This window comes from Platichthys flesus, chromosome 8, assembly GCF_949316205.1.
Source record: "Platichthys flesus chromosome 8, fPlaFle2.1, whole genome shotgun sequence".
In the NCBI taxonomy this organism is placed as follows: Eukaryota; Metazoa; Chordata; class Actinopteri; order Pleuronectiformes; family Pleuronectidae; genus Platichthys; species Platichthys flesus.
This window is the reverse complement of record NC_084952.1, coordinates 5,764,076-5,781,587: the sequence shown is the minus strand read 5'-3', so window position 1 is coordinate 5,781,587 and position 17,512 is coordinate 5,764,076. Positions and strand designations below refer to the sequence as shown.

At 44.1% G+C, this 17,512-nt stretch overlaps 2 protein-coding genes across 4 annotated transcripts; both read left to right on the top strand.

Annotated features, from left to right (window-relative positions):
• The first annotated feature begins 781 nt into the window (after positions 1-781).
• On the top strand, positions 782-2,422 carry LOC133959320 (heterogeneous nuclear ribonucleoprotein A0-like). Its single transcript, XM_062394454.1, has one exon. The coding sequence runs from the start codon at positions 889-891 to the stop codon at positions 1,789-1,791; it is 903 nt and encodes a 300-aa protein (XP_062250438.1). The 5' UTR covers positions 782-888; the 3' UTR covers positions 1,792-2,422.
• Positions 2,423-4,563: 2,141 nt separating this feature from the next.
• On the top strand, positions 4,564-16,786 carry klhl3 (kelch-like family member 3). Of its 3 annotated transcripts, none has more exons than XM_062394443.1 (15): positions 4,564-4,770; positions 6,096-6,254; positions 6,938-7,044; positions 7,124-7,245; positions 9,478-9,640; positions 9,924-10,033; positions 11,650-11,766; positions 12,160-12,309; positions 12,419-12,536; positions 12,778-12,975; positions 13,495-13,596; positions 13,712-13,840; positions 14,636-14,776; positions 14,992-15,135; positions 15,252-16,786. In XM_062394443.1, the coding sequence occupies exons 1-15, from the start codon at positions 4,751-4,753 to the stop codon at positions 15,278-15,280; spliced, it is 1,809 nt and encodes a 602-aa protein (XP_062250427.1). In that variant the 5' UTR covers positions 4,564-4,750; the 3' UTR covers positions 15,281-16,786. The 3 variants fall into 3 exon arrangements, with proteins under 3 accessions (XP_062250427.1, XP_062250428.1, XP_062250429.1); XM_062394444.1 differs by having other exon boundaries at positions 4,565-4,770; positions 6,120-6,254; XM_062394445.1 differs by lacking the exons at positions 4,564-4,770; positions 6,096-6,254; positions 6,938-7,044 and adding an exon at positions 7,639-7,690 and having other exon boundaries at positions 7,131-7,245.
• Positions 16,787-17,512: the final 726 nt, after the last annotated feature.

The following is a 17,512-nucleotide window of genomic DNA, read 5'->3' as shown; positions in this document are numbered from 1 at the left end:
GAAGCTGTAAGATCACTGCCACACTGCACTTCATAACTTCATCGTACAGATGTGAGATTTTGAGCACAGCCACCACGTCTATAAATGGTAATATAAAGAGTTCAGCAACCTCTTTAAAGAGGTTAGGGTTAGGGTCATTGTTGGTCACCGAAGATTGCAAAACTATTATGCGAGACATTTGTTGTTGGCTGAGTGAATTGATGCTCCATTAAGTATTTCATCAGACCAGTGTGATCAGTTGTCAATTGTATATAACAAATGTCATATTGATAGGGGAAATGTGTTGCTTTTGTGTGGGTATGATAATTCGTATTTAAAAATGAGTTTCCATCTTAAGCCTCAGGTGATGCCAGATTGCTGCAGTTTTGTTTGATTTGTATTGTGGAAACTTGATTATTTCATGTTTTATTTTAATGTAACATTTGATTTACAAGCTGTGGCGGGAGATTTGTTGTTAAGCTGTAGTTCAGATTTCTGGTATATTTTCAGAAGAGAGGCCTTTACATCGTACTTAAGTAGAGTAATATTACATTGTCATGTGATATTACTGCAGCAAACATATGAAGTTTTATTTTGACCTCAGTTGATGGTTTTTATACTTTTTATGAAATACCAAAGCAGCGAGGTGGTGCTTTTTGTTTTCATATGAAGGACACTGGTTGAAAAACACCGCTTCGAGAGAAGGAAGTAAAGATCTCCGACAGGACGTGAATGCACCAGCAACGGACACCGCTCCTCAGCCAATTAGAGTGGAGATTGTTTTCAAGACGACCAATCAGGGACTGCCACGTCTTACGGTTGCGAGGGACCGGAGCGGAACGCCCAAACGCGTCTCATTGAAGAAGACGAGCGACGCTCCGAGGCTCCCATCCCCTAAGACAGTCAGACATGTCGACCACAATGTGTAAGCTGTTTGTTGGAGGACTGAATGTTGAGACCACGGTGGATGGCCTCCGCGGCCACTTCGAGCAGTTCGGGACGCTCAGCGACTGCGTGGTGGTCATGAATCAGCAGGTCGGCCGGTCTCGCTGCTTCGGCTTCATCACCTACTCGACGCCGGAGGAGGCCGACACAGCAATGGCGGCTAAGCCACATGTTGTCGATGGCAAAAACGTGGAGCTGAAAGAGGCCATAGCCCGAGAGGACGCCGGTAAGCCGGACCTCCTCGCCAATGTTAAGAAGATCTTCGTCGGCGGCGTGAAGGACCACCTCGAGTCGGACCACCTGGTCGACTACTTCTCCACGTTCGGCGTGGTGGAGAAGGCCGAGATCATCTCCGACAAAACGACCGGCAGGAAGCGGGGATTCGCCTTTGTCTACTTCGAGGACAGCGACTCCGCCACCAAAGCGGTGAACACCAAATACCACGACATCGACGGGAACCAGGTGGAGGTGAAGAAGGCCATGACCAAGCAGGAAATGTCCACCGGAGGCGGCCGAGGAGGCCGGGGCCGAGGGATGCAGAACTTCGGTGGCGGAAGAGGAGGTGGAGGCGGCTACGGGAGAGGCTACGGTGCCAGTTATGGTGGCGGCGGCGGTTACGGGTACGGAGATGGTTACAACGGCGGCGGCGGAGCAGCTTACGGAGGTGGCTACGGAGGCTACGAAGAATACGGCCAGGGTGGCGATTACAACAACGGGGACTATGGGGAGGGCTACGGACAGCAGCAGTCCCACTATGGTGCAATGAAGGCGGACAGCTATTCCTACAGGAGCGCGGCTCCTTACAACCGGGGAGGTGGCGGCGGTGGCTATGGCCGAGGTGGCGGCTACGGCGGAGGTTATCAGTGACACCCTCCATTTTGTGAGATGTCTATGGGGGAAATTCTGAACTTGAATCTACACACACGGACACAGTACACAAGCCCAGGTGGATGGGAGTGGGGGAGGGGGTGTGATGGTCCTCGTGGTTCAGGGCCCATCACCCACCATGCATTAATGAATGAGAATGACCTCCTGGATCCTGCCCCCCCAACCTCCTCTATTTCCACACATGGACTTTACTACTAAGAATTGTGAATTATTGAATTGTACTTAATGTCTTCTTTGGGGGTGGGGTGGATTGTTTTGAAATATTTGTAATCCATGTCAGTCACTGCTTTTCCACTCAGATGTGAGTTTTTTTTGTCTTGCAGACATGCGTTACTGTTGATTCATGAGCTCAGGGTTTTAGGAGAAGTTGGCGGAAGTGTCTGGCCACGGGGGACTCGACTGCTTGAATTTCTTGATCTTAAAAAATCCAACAAATTATTTTTTTCGCACGGTTCTGTTTGACTGTAGATTGACTTTATTCCACCTATCCCGTCCAATTAGGCCTCCGGGCTTTTGTTTAAATTAAAACTGTTTTTGAAATCCATGTGTTCAGTTCTCCCCATATGTTGTATTCTGCTTTTATTAAAGTTTTTAATGTTTTGAAAATCCATCTAATCTCGCAAGTTATTAATGTATATACCCACGAGGGACCTTTTCCAGGAAGTAGTCGTTTGGGATCTTGCGGTATGAGCCGCCACTAGGGGGGGATGTTGTCTGGGAAGTGATGCATCGCGTGTTCATCGGCCATTTTACACAGGAGGTAGAGGAAGCTGATTGTGTGCTTCACCAAAATTAGCACTGTAATGCTTTTTTTAATACAATAAACATACAAACAACCTTTTGATCCATGGACATTTTTCCTACAGTGAAATATGTTTAACTAAATACTGATTTTAAAATGATTTTAAGTATATTTCCAGTTTAACCTTGACAGCAGGGTGTTCCAGATTAACTGGTTTTGATAACAATTGTTTGAGTTGTATTCTCTGTAGTAGCTTGTCTGTATCTGGGAACCCGTGACAGAACAGCTGCAATGTTATGGCCTAGTTTTATTTCAATAACCTCATAGTTGAGAGAATCATTTCCGGGGTAATTCTACATGATTGGATTTCTTTTGAGACAAGTCCCAACAATTTATTTTATGAAACCACATTTAAATTCACTAGATGTAGGTTTTTATGAGGAGCTGCACCAAAATGCAAACATGCATAAATACCAGTCACAGAAACGTGAGTGGTTTATATCAAGATCCATTAGTTCTCTCGGAAAGGTTGAAAAACATTCCCATCCTGCAATATTAAAAAAGGTGAAATAAAATAATACAGTCCTGGATTTACCCCCTCCCAAGAATCACAGAAAAACACAATGAGCCATGACATGGCTTTGCTCCTAAGCTTCCTGGTTACCTGGCCGGTCGTTTTTGTGTAACCCTGCAAACAAACTAAAAAACATAACCAAGGAGGTGGAGGTCGGTTTATATTCTTACATACTTCATATCGGTGTGTTATGGGTTTGATCTCATTTTTAATCACACTGCTCTATGAAACATTGCAATAAAATGTTGTACCTTAAACCTTCATGGCGAATAAAGTATGATTTATGAGCAAAAATAATTAAATGTGCTGCACATAAGACATATACCTGGACTAAGACAACATATTGTATAAAATAAAATTCAAGATGAAATTACATAATTAGGATCTTTAACAGCTAAATATAATACAGCTTTGGTTCAAAAAAGGGGAGCAGAGTTTATCTGGGATAAATGCTTGAAACTGAATGCAGCTTCTCCAGGTTCATTTTTGACTCTGAACTTGTCCCACATCTGAGAGGTATAAACAGTTCCAGCACCAAAGCAACCAGTGCATTTAAACTGGAATGAAACTTGAAACTTGGTTCTGGATCTCGAAGGTCACTTTAGGATTTGAGGCCCACTTATTGGTATTCAGCCAAGTTGCCATGTTTTTATTTTTGTAACTTGCTGATTGGATGGGTTCGTGTTTTTCTATTTTTTATAATGTATTTATTTACAACAGTATAATGGTACATCCCTCAAATGTTATAGGGTCTGCTCCATAAATAAAAAATGATCAGACGGACAAAGCCTTCAAGCAGAAATTCCTTTCAGGAGAGACACCAGAGTCCACTTTGTCTTCTGCAGGAGCCTGAATAGGCCGGAGCACAAAGCTCCCACTAGACAAGAAGCTGCCTCTCAAGTTGAGCCTCTTGACTTACAAGAGTCAAGCGTCCTTGGTTTTGCTGAACTCTTGTTCTTAAATGTTTTAAAACATCACCTGGATTGTTCTAGAGCTCATATGTTCATGCTTGACAGCAGATGTTGATATATTGATATTGAAAAACTGGGATTATTCTGTAGATTTGCCTTCTCCTGTTTGGGTTAGGGATTGATAGTAGATGTTCTAATTCAAATAAACAACACAGGACACAAAATGTACAATATAAAAAAAATTGACAGGGTGTGCTCCATAATAAAACAATTATTTGTTGGAAAAAGAGCACATATAGAAACTGAACAAGACAGGACAGGTATAGCACAACTTCTACTTATATTACAACTGCTAATAACAACTTAATATGTCAAAACAGTGAAAACAATAATTAAAAACATCAGAGACAACAAGAAAAAATATATAATAGCATTTACGATAGCAAATTATATAATCCCTTTGTTTGTTTTTAATAAACTGTGTATCACCTCTTGTCCTTCAGTGTTTATAAATATATATATAAATGTGTGTGTGTGTGTGTGTGGGAACAATAACTTCAGAATGACACACGCTTCGCCCCACGTCAGTCACACCGGTCACATTTCTCTTTCTCCAGCGGAGTGAATCCTCTCGGCAGAGCAGGATCTCCGTGCTGCTCATGCCTGCTGCGCTCCGGGGGGACCAGGGAGGACCAGGGGAGGACACGGAGGATGGACGGTGTGTCGCTGGGGTGAGTTGGCTCAGCTCTGCCGGTCGTCCGGTATATTCGTGGTTCCCGCTGCTTGTCGGACCTCGGTCCAGGCCACACCGAGCACAGAGCAGCAGCGGCAGCCAGGGACACTTTGCCCAGCTCCACAACTCAAGCTAGCTTTGTTGACTAGTTAGCCTCGGGGAGTTAGCTAGCCCCGCTGCTCAGAACCCGGGTTCACATTGGTCGACTGACACCAGCTCGCTTCTCACGGACCCGCCATGTGGGACGTTTACCTGCATCCAAACACCCGTGATAACCCCGATACGAGCAGCCGCCGGTGGCAGCTAGCGGAAGCTACCGTTCGCTTTATGCTGTGTTGTGGTTAGCAATGCTAGCAGCTAGCTCACCTGACAACTTGGAACTGCAAAAACTCCCAAACGACCTCACACACACACACGTTCTGCCAAACCCTGACTCATGCTGATGTGTATACGCTCAGAAGCTGTTTTGTGTAATTTGTCTTAATTCACAGACACGTGCTTTGGAAGTGCTGCATCACTATATGTCCAAAGTTGTTCATGTGGACAATATATGGGTTGTATGGTTGTAGTGAGTCCAGAGAATGAGTTGTGTGTTGTTCCTGCACAGTGAAGACAGATAGACATGTTTATACAAACCCTGAAAAGTCAAACTACACACAACTCCTAGTACATTGGTCCTGGTGGATTTCTGGCTCACAGTGATTGAGTAAATGTTACTGAGAGAAGAAGTACTAAACCTTATAATGACATTGACAGATACATTATTCATAGTGTGAATAAGTCATGGCTGTGACCAGGACGTTGTGGCCAAGGCCAGATTTTGCCTCAATCAGTCAAACTGTTACCAGAGACCTGTGAATCAAAAATGTTCCATAAATCCACTGTTTATTAATTGATTACTTTCCCCAAAATTGACGAACACAACCAGATACGATCCTCTTTTTATGTTCTACTAAATCAGTCATATTTTCCAACCCGGTATTCATTTGATATAAAGCAGCTTTTTGTGCAGAATGACAATCTTTTGATGCAGATCAGAGACCTCGGATATAATTTGCTATTCAGAGAAATCTTCACTGGATTTAAATGTTTTTCAAGAGAATGTATAAGTCACATATGTGATAGTGGATCAGTGATGTCATTCAAGCATTTAGAAATTTCTAAAATGAAACTGGACTCACGTCCAGTTTATATTTACTAAATCGACTATGGTCACTACCTGCAGTGTATCATCCCTGTCCCGTCCTCTTTTCATAACCCTGTAGATTATCCATGAAGTAGTCTGTTTAACTGTTGGGTCGTCATCTATCTCCAATGACCCAGGCACTGCCTCTCATGTCTCTCCAGTCTGGTGGCCACACCGGCCTCACCGCGTCCAAACTGCAACACGGACTCGGAGGAGGACACAATGAATGGAGGGATGCACACCTTCAACCAGACGCATATGAGGAAAGCTTTCCAGCTGATGAACGACCTGAGGAGGTGTGTTGCTGTCAGTCGTCTTTGTCCCTAAACAGAGAAAGAAAATCAAAACCACTATGTATATAGCTATTTCACTGTGGCCAGCCGTAGTCTATGCAATGAGGAAGCTTTAGTCTGCTTTGTAGGTCAGACAGGGGTCACCTTTGGTTCTCATGGATTGTCTGGAAATGTCCTGATGAGGAGCTGATACATTCACAAACATCTTGATAGAAACATTTGAGAAAAAAATGCTTATTTTAGACCAGATTGCACCGATACTCAACTCTGTCTTAAGCAGAAAAAAACTCCAATTCAACAAGAAGATGCATTTCAATTTGAGCATCTTGTCTTAAAAAAATTCACGCTTCCTTGGTTCTACTCAACTATTGTTGTTAAATGTTTTAAAAGACAAAACATGCAGTGGTTGATCTATTCATATGGAAAAATTGGGATTCTTCTTCCCGCCTGGAACAAATCCATATATTCAACAGGAATCTTTAACTGAAACCCTAGTAATTCACACTGACAGCCATCTTACCCAAGATATTACCCATATCTTACCCATCTTACCCATACAGCCATCTTACCCATACCCAGACAGCCATCTTACCCATAATTGCTTGTGATACTTATCACAAGCAATTAGAAAATATAGATAACTCATATTAATGTTTTTCTAAATCTGTTTTCATTTCATCCCTCAGTAAGAAGATGCTGTGTGATGTCCAGCTGATTGCTGGCAGCGTTGAAGTGCCAGCTCACAGGGTGGTCCTGGCCTCCTGTAGCCCCTACTTTTGTGCCATGTTTACAGGTGAACACAAGCTGATGTTTGCTCAGCATCATATCTGATGTGTGTGTGCTTAGCTGTGTGTGTTTCTCTCTATATGCAGGTGATATGAGTGAGAGCAAGGCCCAACAGGTGGAGATCAGAGAGGTGGATGGTCAAACCCTGAAAAAACTTGTTGATTACATCTACACTGCTGAGATCGAGGTCACAGAAGACAACGTCCAGGTGAGTGTGTGTTCATAAAGAGGAAAAGCAAGGCGGGAGGTAGTGGGTTAAAAAGCTGTTTTCCGTTTTTTTACTTTTACGTCTTACTGCTGTTTTCTTGACCTTTTTCTGTGGGTGGACCTTTGTTTTTGTTCACTGGCATCTGCAAAAGACAGAGACATATCATAACAAGTTGGAACTAAACAAATGGCAACAAAAATCCACTCCAGAAATAGTAAGGGAGGAAGAAGAAGTCTTTATTTTGTTGCTGTGAAAGTGAGTTTGTCTGAGACACAATGTGAAACCGTATCATCCCTGGTTGGTAAAAGTTTGTTTTTATCTTTTGAATGATTTAACAGATATCAGTGTTTACCGTGTCATGGGCCTGATCTCTTTTACCTCTTTGGTTTCCAGTAAAAGTTCCGCCATGAACCTGCCTGAGGAGCAGAGCTTTATTGCAGAGCTGGTAATGTTCATGAGATGTGCTCTGCTGTGAAAGCACAGGAATGGGGCCTTGTTTATCACTGTGGCACTAACTCTTGGTAACTGCATGACTCTGCTGCAGGGTTGAATACGTGCACCGGGATCAAGCGACAGGCTGGATACTTCCTCTGATTATTACCACAGGAAGTGTGCATGGAGAGAGACAGGAAATCCTCCCACTGTTCGCAGTGTGCCTGCCTGATTGGCTCACTTGCAGATGTGTGACGTGTGTGTTTTGACTAGAGGCTAATATTCGAAAAGAAGTGCTTTTACGTTTCATTTCTACTCTGTACCAACACTGATCCCGTAATTATTATACTTTTTGCTGAGAAATCTGAGAATGGCCTGACGGGTGGGAGCTGAGTGAAAGGCTACAGTAGCTCAGACAACCACACTCTCAACTGGTGGTGGTTAGGCAAGCACGTAAGATGGCACAGAAATGTGTAACCCTTTATGTGAACGAGCTACGACAGTAGAAGATCACATATTGGTCCCATGAATCTTGATTTCCTATGAAAGCCACAGATGGTTTGATCAGAATTTGGCTTCATCAGCTGAATGCATGGACCCAACCTGTGTGAATCCAGGCTTGCTTGGTGGTGGTGTGAGGAGTGTTTTCTTGGCAGATTGTGTGATCATTAATACAAATCAATGTTTGTGTTGAATGCCATCTAATTTTATGCATGTACATCTGTCTTCAGTCACAATTTACCATCTTCTAATGGCTACATGTTACTTTATAATGTTCCATTTCAGGAAGCAATAAGGTTCTCATGACAATGAGGACGGTGTCAGTGGCCTCCCAAGTCACCAGATCGGAATCTAATAGAACACCATTGGGATTAGTAGGACATGAGATACACTGCATGAGTGTACAGCTGGAAAATCATCAGAATTTGATGTGCTATAGTTTCATGCTGATCAGAGAGCACCTAGTATTATCACAGTGTTCCTAATAAAGAGCTCAGTTAGTGACTGTGTTGTTTGTAATTATAGCTCCAGTGGGCCTGATGCTCCCCTTTTGAAAACATAAGGCTTCAGTACAGCTGGAAAACAAGAGGAGACGCTAACAGCACAGACTCTAGGATGAGTGAGGGTCTAGACAGAGGCAGTGTGACCTAGTTAAGCTAACATGCAGGGATGTGTGTCTGCTAGCATCGCTCTCTTAACCACACACAGCCAACCTGCCTGTGCCGCAAATTGACCCGGCTTAGAGAGCCTAGGTGACAACAGAGTTAAGCCATAAGGTTATCAAATATTAAAATCCCTCTGACAAATACCTTCATGGATTTTAACTATTGCAACATGTGAGACTAAGAAGATGCATTGATCTAGTGTATTATAATAATGTCAGTATTGTATTTCTTGATGGTAAACAAAGATGCAGCCTCAGTAGCATGTATTTGTCATTGTGAACATGTACCATCAGTGTGGTGAGTGTCTGTCTATTGAATGATGTCCTTCTCACATGGGGAAACTTTCAGGTTGTGGTTGAAAGTCCTGGAACAATCCCAGTCAGTGTTGCCACTAATTTAATGAATTGATTCGGGGAGTGCAGCCCTGCCTCCCACCAGAGGTTATTAAAAACAACATTGCATTTGCTTGTTGCAGACAGAGATGATGTCCAGACTCATTTGTTTACAGAGCAGGGAAAGTTAGAGATCTGCTAACAAGTGCTCTCATGAGATGCATGTGCTGTTCTAATGCCAAGTGTGAGCTGACCTAACACCAGTTATGAACCGAGCTGCCACGTGTGTGTCCTCTGTGCAGGTTCTGCTGCCAGCAGCGGGCCTCCTCCAGCTGATGGACGTTCGTCAGGTTTGCTGCGAGTTCCTTCAATCTCAGCTTCACTCCACCAACTGTCTGGGCATCAGAGCCTTCGCTGACCTGCACACATGCATCCAGCTTCTCAACCAGTCCCACGCATACGCTGGTAAGCTTCTCGCTGTTCACACCACAGATCCTGAGTCATCTGTGCCACTGCCTGTATAAGAGGTGTGGTAGGTGGTGGGACTTTTATGTAACAGCCCGGAAAACCTGCTGAAACCTTTAGAAACCTGCTACGTGTACAGAGGATGGAAATGTGACGTTGGATGTAATAAATGGTAAAGAAGATATCAACCACATGTTGAGCTTAGATCCGTGTTGAGTGTTGTGTTTGAATGTCACTGAGCTTGAGGTTGAACTTTGTTGTGCTGCTTGTTTGTGTCTCTCAGAGCAGCATTTCACAGACGTGGTGCAGGGTGAAGAGTTTCTGGGCCTGACTCTGCAGCAAGTGTGCAGCCTCATCGCCAGTGACAAACTCACAGTCTCCACAGAGGAAAAGGTCAGATGACCCGATACAGACACACACTTCAAACGTTGTCAGTTTCCTTCAGGGTGAAAACTGATTTACATACACTTCCAGGAATTAGAAATAAAAGAAACAACTCCCAAGTATCTCGCTGCACTTCATCAAGCTGCCTTTCATTACAAAGCAGAAGCAACAGTTTTTTAAAGGTAACTTCAGGAATCAGGGGAGTGATGATGCCCTTTTCTCTGATTGGTAGATAAGTTGTTAGGAAGAAGAAGAAAAAAATTGTGATTCATAAGCATCTGACTAGTTAATGTACAGAAGACAAACCAGCAGTGCAGAAATCAATTAGAATGAATTCTGCATCAAGTCTGAAAATCCTGTTAAAGAAGTACAGGTTTATTAACTGCATCCTCGTCACACGTTTCTGATGAGATGGCTTTAGCCAGGAGACATAATCCAGAGGACGGCTTCTCCTCCTGCTGGTAGTCACCAGGAGCATCTGTGTGTCACTCTGCTGTCAGGACAGGAGCAGTGAAGTCCACCGCTCGCTGAGTCAGACAGAGACACAGAGGGAGGCAGACACTTCCAACACACTGTCCAGGAAGCGTCAAACCAGCTTCAACTGAATTATCTGTTACAATTCATCCCTGCAGGATTAACACACAATTTATAGATATTGAGGTGTCCACATCTTGTTTAGTGTTTGTTGCTATAGAGGTGAGAGTGACTTCTCAAACTCAGTGACTATTACTTTTCCCTCTGACATGCTCTTAATTACAGTGTGTACGGCTATAAGTGAAGGCATCTAAACCGGCTGTGGTCTGGTCTGTAAATATTAAATGTATTACAATGCAGTTGAGTTTTATTGTATTACACTATAAATGTGCCTTTATAAGTTTAGGGGCGGTGTGGCCTAGTGGTTAGAGTGGTGGTTCTGAGGAGTAGCAGAGTATCGATCCTCTTTCCTTCAACAGTCATCGTTACTGCTCCTTTGTCCACAACAGGAGTCGTGCTCAGTCGCTCATTTGCCTCAGTGTAGCTGCTCCACAGGCCAACAGGAGATGGCCGAGTATGTAAATCGATGAGTTTCAAACAATAGATCCCAGACCGGGTGTGGTGTCTTCATCTGAGTCTGATTTAGATAGAATCGGGTGTAGAACAAAACAGTCAAAGTCAGCTGATGTCCAGCTGGGAGTGATTTCACTCTGAAAGAACAGTATCTGCTTCCTTGATTGATGCTTTTCACACAAACACTGAGTTTGAATGTTGTGCTGGTGTCATGTGCACTATTCCCAGTCAGAGCGTCTTCAAGCTTCAGACGTGTTAATTGTTGAGCAGCGTCTGAAACCCCTCCTCACACCTTATCAAAGTGGTAAAACCTAATTTCCAAAACCCTCGATCACACCCGCTTCATCTAGTGATTGACCCGTTGTGTTGAGGTGAGAAAATTCAGCTCAAGTCTTAAACTCAATTATTTAAAGCTTTCACTGACATAAAGTTTCAAACAACCGAGCACCAGCATCAAGAAAGCACTATGTCTGAAAGTAGAAATGTGAATAAAATTCTCCACTTGTATTTGTAAATGTTCCATATTTACTTGCTCCCTCTCTCACTGCCCTCTGCCTCTCTCTCCATCTCCCTCCCAGGTATTTGAGGCCATGATATCTTGGATCAAGCACGATAAGCCGGCACGTCTGGAGTACATGCCCAAACTGATGGAGCATGTCAGACTTCCACTGCTGTCCAGGGATTACCTGGTGCAGGTAGAAGAGAAATCTCCGCTCTTCCTCGGCTTTCTCCACATTCTTTTTCTCCTCAAATAAAAAATATCCCAGAAATATTTTAGAATACACCTCCTGAAGGTCATGAAGGCTTCAAGAAATGTTAAATCACAGGATGTCTAGAAATACTGCACATCCAAAGTGGGAAGATCTGAAGATTTGTTTGTAATTCAGACAAATCCAACACTTTACAGCAGGTGTATTGACCTCACCACCTTCAGAAGTGGCTCTTCGCCTCAGTCGATTTATAATTTGAACATAAAATGAAGTGTGTTGATTTGTCAGAGCTTAGATGGAAACGTCAAACTAAGTCAGTATTTCCTCCTTGTTCACGGGCTCACAGTTATCACTCACACTTATGTTTGCCGGTTTCAGATCGTGGAGGAAGAAGCTTTGATAAAGAACAACAACACCTGTAAAGATTTTCTTATAGAAGCAATGAAGTATCACCTGCTGCCGGCCGACCAGCGGCACCTCATCAAGACGGACCGGACCCGGCCGAGGACGCCGGTCAGCATCCCCAAGGTAAACACACACGTCACACGCTGCTGCCAACCTGAACCCACAGTATCAGTTCAAACACAGTTAATAGATTCAACTGTCTGGTGGGATTCTGTGTTTGTGGGACTCACAGGTGATGATTGTAGTCGGCGGTCAGGCTCCCAAGGCGATTCGCAGTGTGGAGCGTTACGACTTCCAGGACGACCGCTGGTACCAAGTGGCCGACCTTCCATCGAGGCGCTGTCGGGCAGGTCCGTGTTTGTGTGCGATGACGGGGTTTTCTGGTTACGTGCAGTCGGTCCTGGCTGAACTGGATTTTGTTGCATGAGATTTGAAGTGTCGGCTTGTGAACAGAAACAATCTCAGTAAAGACGAAGCTTTCGAGTCTCACATTTGGCCTCTTCTATTAAAAACCAGTAAAATATTGTTGCACCATCTTTGACTTTATCCTGCAGTTTTGTAATAAATCATTTCCTCTCTCTTCTTCCCCAGGCGTTGTGTCGATGGCCGGACGTGTGTTTGCAGTCGGGGGCTTTAACAGTTCCCTGCGCGAGAGGACGGTGGACGTGTACGACGGGGGAAGAGACCAGTGGAGTGCGGCAGCCAGTATGCAGGAGAGACGCAGCACACTGGGAGCTGCTGTGTTGGCAGATTTACTTTATGCTGTGGGGGGCTTCAACGGAAGTATAGGTACACACACACACACACACACGCACACACACACACACACACACACACACACGTACAAACACGTTATAGGGTTGCACAAGTGTGGCTCAAATATTTGTCAGCAGTTTGCTTTATTATCTCGGCCAAGGAGGTTATGTTTTCACCCCCGTTTGCTTGTTTGCGTGTTTGTAAGCAAGATTACACAAAATCTACTGAACAGATTTCCACAGAATTCAGTTAAGAACAAAGTGGAGACAAAGGATGTGACAGTGAAGTCTGGACAGGTGAAGTGAAAGACTGTATCATCAGCTGTTCCCTCATAAGCACGTGAGAGGGAGCAGATATAAACTGTCTACTCCAGTGTTGACAGTAAACACAAGAGACAGGAGCCATTTTCTTCTCTTCTCTTGTCGTAACACATCCAACAGCTGCATTTAAAATGTCATCAACACACACACACGTTCTCTATCCATACTATCAGAGCTTGGATCAATTTGAGTTTCTGTTTCATTTCTCTTTTCTTGTTTCTCTCTGGTCCAGGTTTGTCCACAGTCGAGGTTTACAACTATAAAACCAACGAGTGGCTGTACGTCGCCTCCATGAACACCAGACGCAGCAGTGTGGGGGTGGGGGTGGTCGACGGTAAGAATGAAATCTGTGTGACCTGTAACTTGTTTCGTCAATGAAGGTAGAAAATTCAAATGTGTCTAATTGTGTGTGTCTTTGGTTGTGTGTTTGGTTGTGTGTGTGTGTGTAGGTAAGCTGTACGCAGTGGGAGGCTACGATGGAGCGTCCCGTCAGTGTCTCAGTACTGTGGAAGAATACGACCCCGTCACTGATCAGTGGTGCTACGTCGCTGACATGAGCACACGACGCAGTGGAGCAGGTACACACACACACACACACACACACACACAATCTATATTTTACCCTACCCCCACATACTGTAGCCTGCAGTTCTCGATTGATTCATGACTGTTGAATTGTGGTGAGATGTTGAACGACGGCCAGTGTGTAACATGTCGGTTGATAACTGTTTGTGTGTGTGTGTGTGTGTGTGTATAAACGACTCCCATTGTATGTGTATTTCTTATTTACAATAAAATGTATATAATCTTATATCAGTGCAGTACATAATACACACAGGTAGTAAAAAAAACAGTTTTACCTGATTTAGTGTCTCATGTTTACAAATGAGAGATTTTTAAATTGATACTGGACTAAAATAATTTGCAGTAAATAAGGCAGTATTGTGTTTTTGCCAACAGACTTTTGGGTCTTCAGTCCCCCCTGGTGGACTTTGTCTGTAGTTGTACAAACGAGAATCAGGGCAACAGATTAACTATTATAATTGAGTTCAGTGTTTTAACAGCGTTAACATTTTAAATAAATTTAGAATAAAGTCAGTTTGTTCTCAGAATGTTTCCTTCATGCTTGAAATCCAGTTGGAAAGTTTTCTATCAGTTTCTACAGACAAACCAACAATCTGACTCTGACAGGACAAATGAAAATGTTACACACAAGAATACAAGAGTGATGACTCACTATGAACACACAAAGACAACTTGCCATAAAAAGCACGACTCTGTTGTTGCTGCGTTCCAACGTCTCATCTCTCTGACGTATCACTCCACCACTCTGTGTGTGTTCACTCTGGAGCCTCCTCCCGTGTCTGCTCCAGGTGTGGGGGTGCTGGGCGGTCAGCTGTTTGCAGCCGGGGGGCACGACGGACCTCTGGTGAGGAAGAGTGTGGAGGTCTACGACCCACAGACCAACACCTGGAGGCTGGTGTGTGACATGAACATGTGTCGGAGAAACGCAGGTCAGAGAACAAACACACACAAACACGCACACACAACATCACAAACACTGAATCTAACCAAGTTAAAAAGTTGTTAATGTTGCTAATGTCACTTAAAGGATATTTTTAGATTTTTGTTTTCAAGATTTCCTAAAGGATCATATCATATTTTGCTCCTGAAATTTGGAATGAGGGCTGTAAAGCTTCAGGGTTGTTGTGTCTCTGATGTCCTCCAGGCGTCTGTGCCATCAACGGGCTGCTCTATGTGATCGGAGGAGACGACGGCTCCTGTAACCTGTCGTCTGTAGAGTTCTACAACCCGGCCACAGACAAGTGGAGCCTCATTCCCACCAACATGAGCAACGGACGGAGCTACGCAGGTACGTCTCAGCTGATTGGACCACAGGAGACACAATGAGGGACGTCCCGGAGCTGGATGCTCCTCCCCCCTGATGGTCGTGATGTCTCACTCTGTCGTGTGCTCTCTCTCCTCCAGGTGTCGCAGTGATCGACAAGCCGTTATGACGACAGTTGTCCCAGAGCCTCAGCAGCCGAGCGACTCAGAGCGACATCTGAAACTCTCTGAAGTGACTCCGTGATAACCTCGTCTGAGTCGCTCTCAGTCCTCGTCTGACACGACCTCGGCGGATGTCGGGGAGTTTGGCCATTTTCATCACAGCCCCGAGAGATCTCCATCGTTGCACTGGATCCGAAGCGATACCCCAAGAGAGCGGGCGGGTGAGAGCAGGGTCTTAGTGAGAAGCTTCTGAAATGCCAAGCACACGAGGAGCAGCTTCATCAGCCGACTGAAGAACTCACTCAGACGCTGGAGGTCAGGAAGGAAACCTCGACTGGGGAGAGAAGCTCAAAGGTGTAAATCCTTTGAAGGACGGAATCAAACCTGAAAACTCAAACCACCAGCTGACGGAGACACCACCACCAACACCACCAACACCACCACCACCACCAACACCACCACCACCTCACTGTCTGATCCACTCTGCTTCAGGCGATTAAAGGTGCTGCAAGAACCAGGACGTGTGACGTGATTGGCTGCTGAAGGAGCTTCCTGGAAACCTGAGCTCATCATGGGAGACATTTTATTTTTAAATACGAGACTTGCCACAGTTCTTATGATGTAAACGAGCTCAATGCAACTGGTTCCTCAGCTTGAGTTTGAGATGTTCTTTGTGTTTCTGTTTGGATTCCTGTGCCGTCCGCGGCTCCAGCTGTGGAACCAGATGAAATCCAGCTGCTGCCCCGACAGATGTTCTCGACCTAAAGCTGCAAGATGATGTAAAGAATGTTGAAAGCGTCTTATATGCAAAATGATCATGTTTAATATTTTTGGAGATTGTGTGAGAACCACTTCTGTGGCGTCGGACGCAGGCCGGTCGATCCCATCCAGGGCAGCGGGACTCGGTCTCTGTCGACTCACACTACTGATGCACTTAACACTTGCACTGACGTCCGCCTGGATCTCTGACCGCCTGTTTCTGACCGCTTGTCTCCGACCGCCTGGATCTCCGACCTGCTGCCGTCAGATCGTTGACTCGACCCTCAGAGGCCAACAACTTCACGAGAAATGTGCCAGCGATAACGTTTTTATCGTTAAGCAACAAACTGAAAGGGTGAACTGTTCCTGTTCACTGTTTGAGAGTGTGTGTCAAAGTGCACTGTAGAAATTCAGCTGTAAAATTTTGAATGGAAAAGATGCAGGATTTCAGATTTTTCTATTTATTGTTTTGGTCTCATTGTTTTCGAGAGCATTTATTGAGATTTTGCATTTCATACCTCATCCCGATGTTGTCTGATAAAGTTCATTCAGAGGACAGGGGGTTTATTTTAGATGTAGTTTATCTGGCAGACGGACCGACTGGTGCCATAGCTGAAGAAAAGAGATAGAAGCTTTTTGATGCAACTTTTTTTTTTTCTGTCTAAAAAATCTTCTGCAAATCGAAGAGAAACTCGACCTGCTGCCATTTCAAAATCCTCCTGACGAAGAAGAATATAAAATCTTTAAAGACTAAACTGTGGTTTCTGTTGGTTTACCTCATTTACACGCTGCGTTACAAGACAAACATTTAGATTAACGTGTTTTTCCATCGGTTGGTTTCATGTCATATGATTTCAGTTCAGTTTAGATCAAGTAAAAGTTCCAGCTTGTTTGAGGAACTCTCCACACGAGGATCTGGACGTCACGCTGCTGCCTCACCTGAGATCTGCGTTCTAACATTTGACACAAACATTCACTTCGAGTCAAGAATGATGTAATATTTTGGTGGTTAAAGGTCAAAGGTTAAAGGTCAAGGTAAAAGGTCTCACAGAAAATGTGTTTGGCTCAAAGATCAGATCTCAAATCTGCCTTGAGGAACATTCGATCAGTTGTCAGTTGAACTCAAAGATGAATTGAAATCCTAGATGTCAGGGGTCAAAGGTCCTGGTGACGCTATATAAATACCAAACCAACCATTTACGTCATGAGTTTCAAAAGATAAACTACGTTGGATGAAATTTTACTGGTTGATGGAGTCATACAGCTGCAGGGCGGTCATTCTTATAAAGTCCACTAGAGGGCGACACAACTGGAGAGAAACGTTAAAACAAAAATAGTAAAACCTTTTCAAAATGTTTTTTACACAAAATATTATTTAATGGTTTCTTGTGAAAACAGATAAATTCTCACGAGAAAACAAACAACTAGCTTTAAACCACTAAGACAAAAAATGTCTCCATGTCAATAATTTAAGTGAAAAT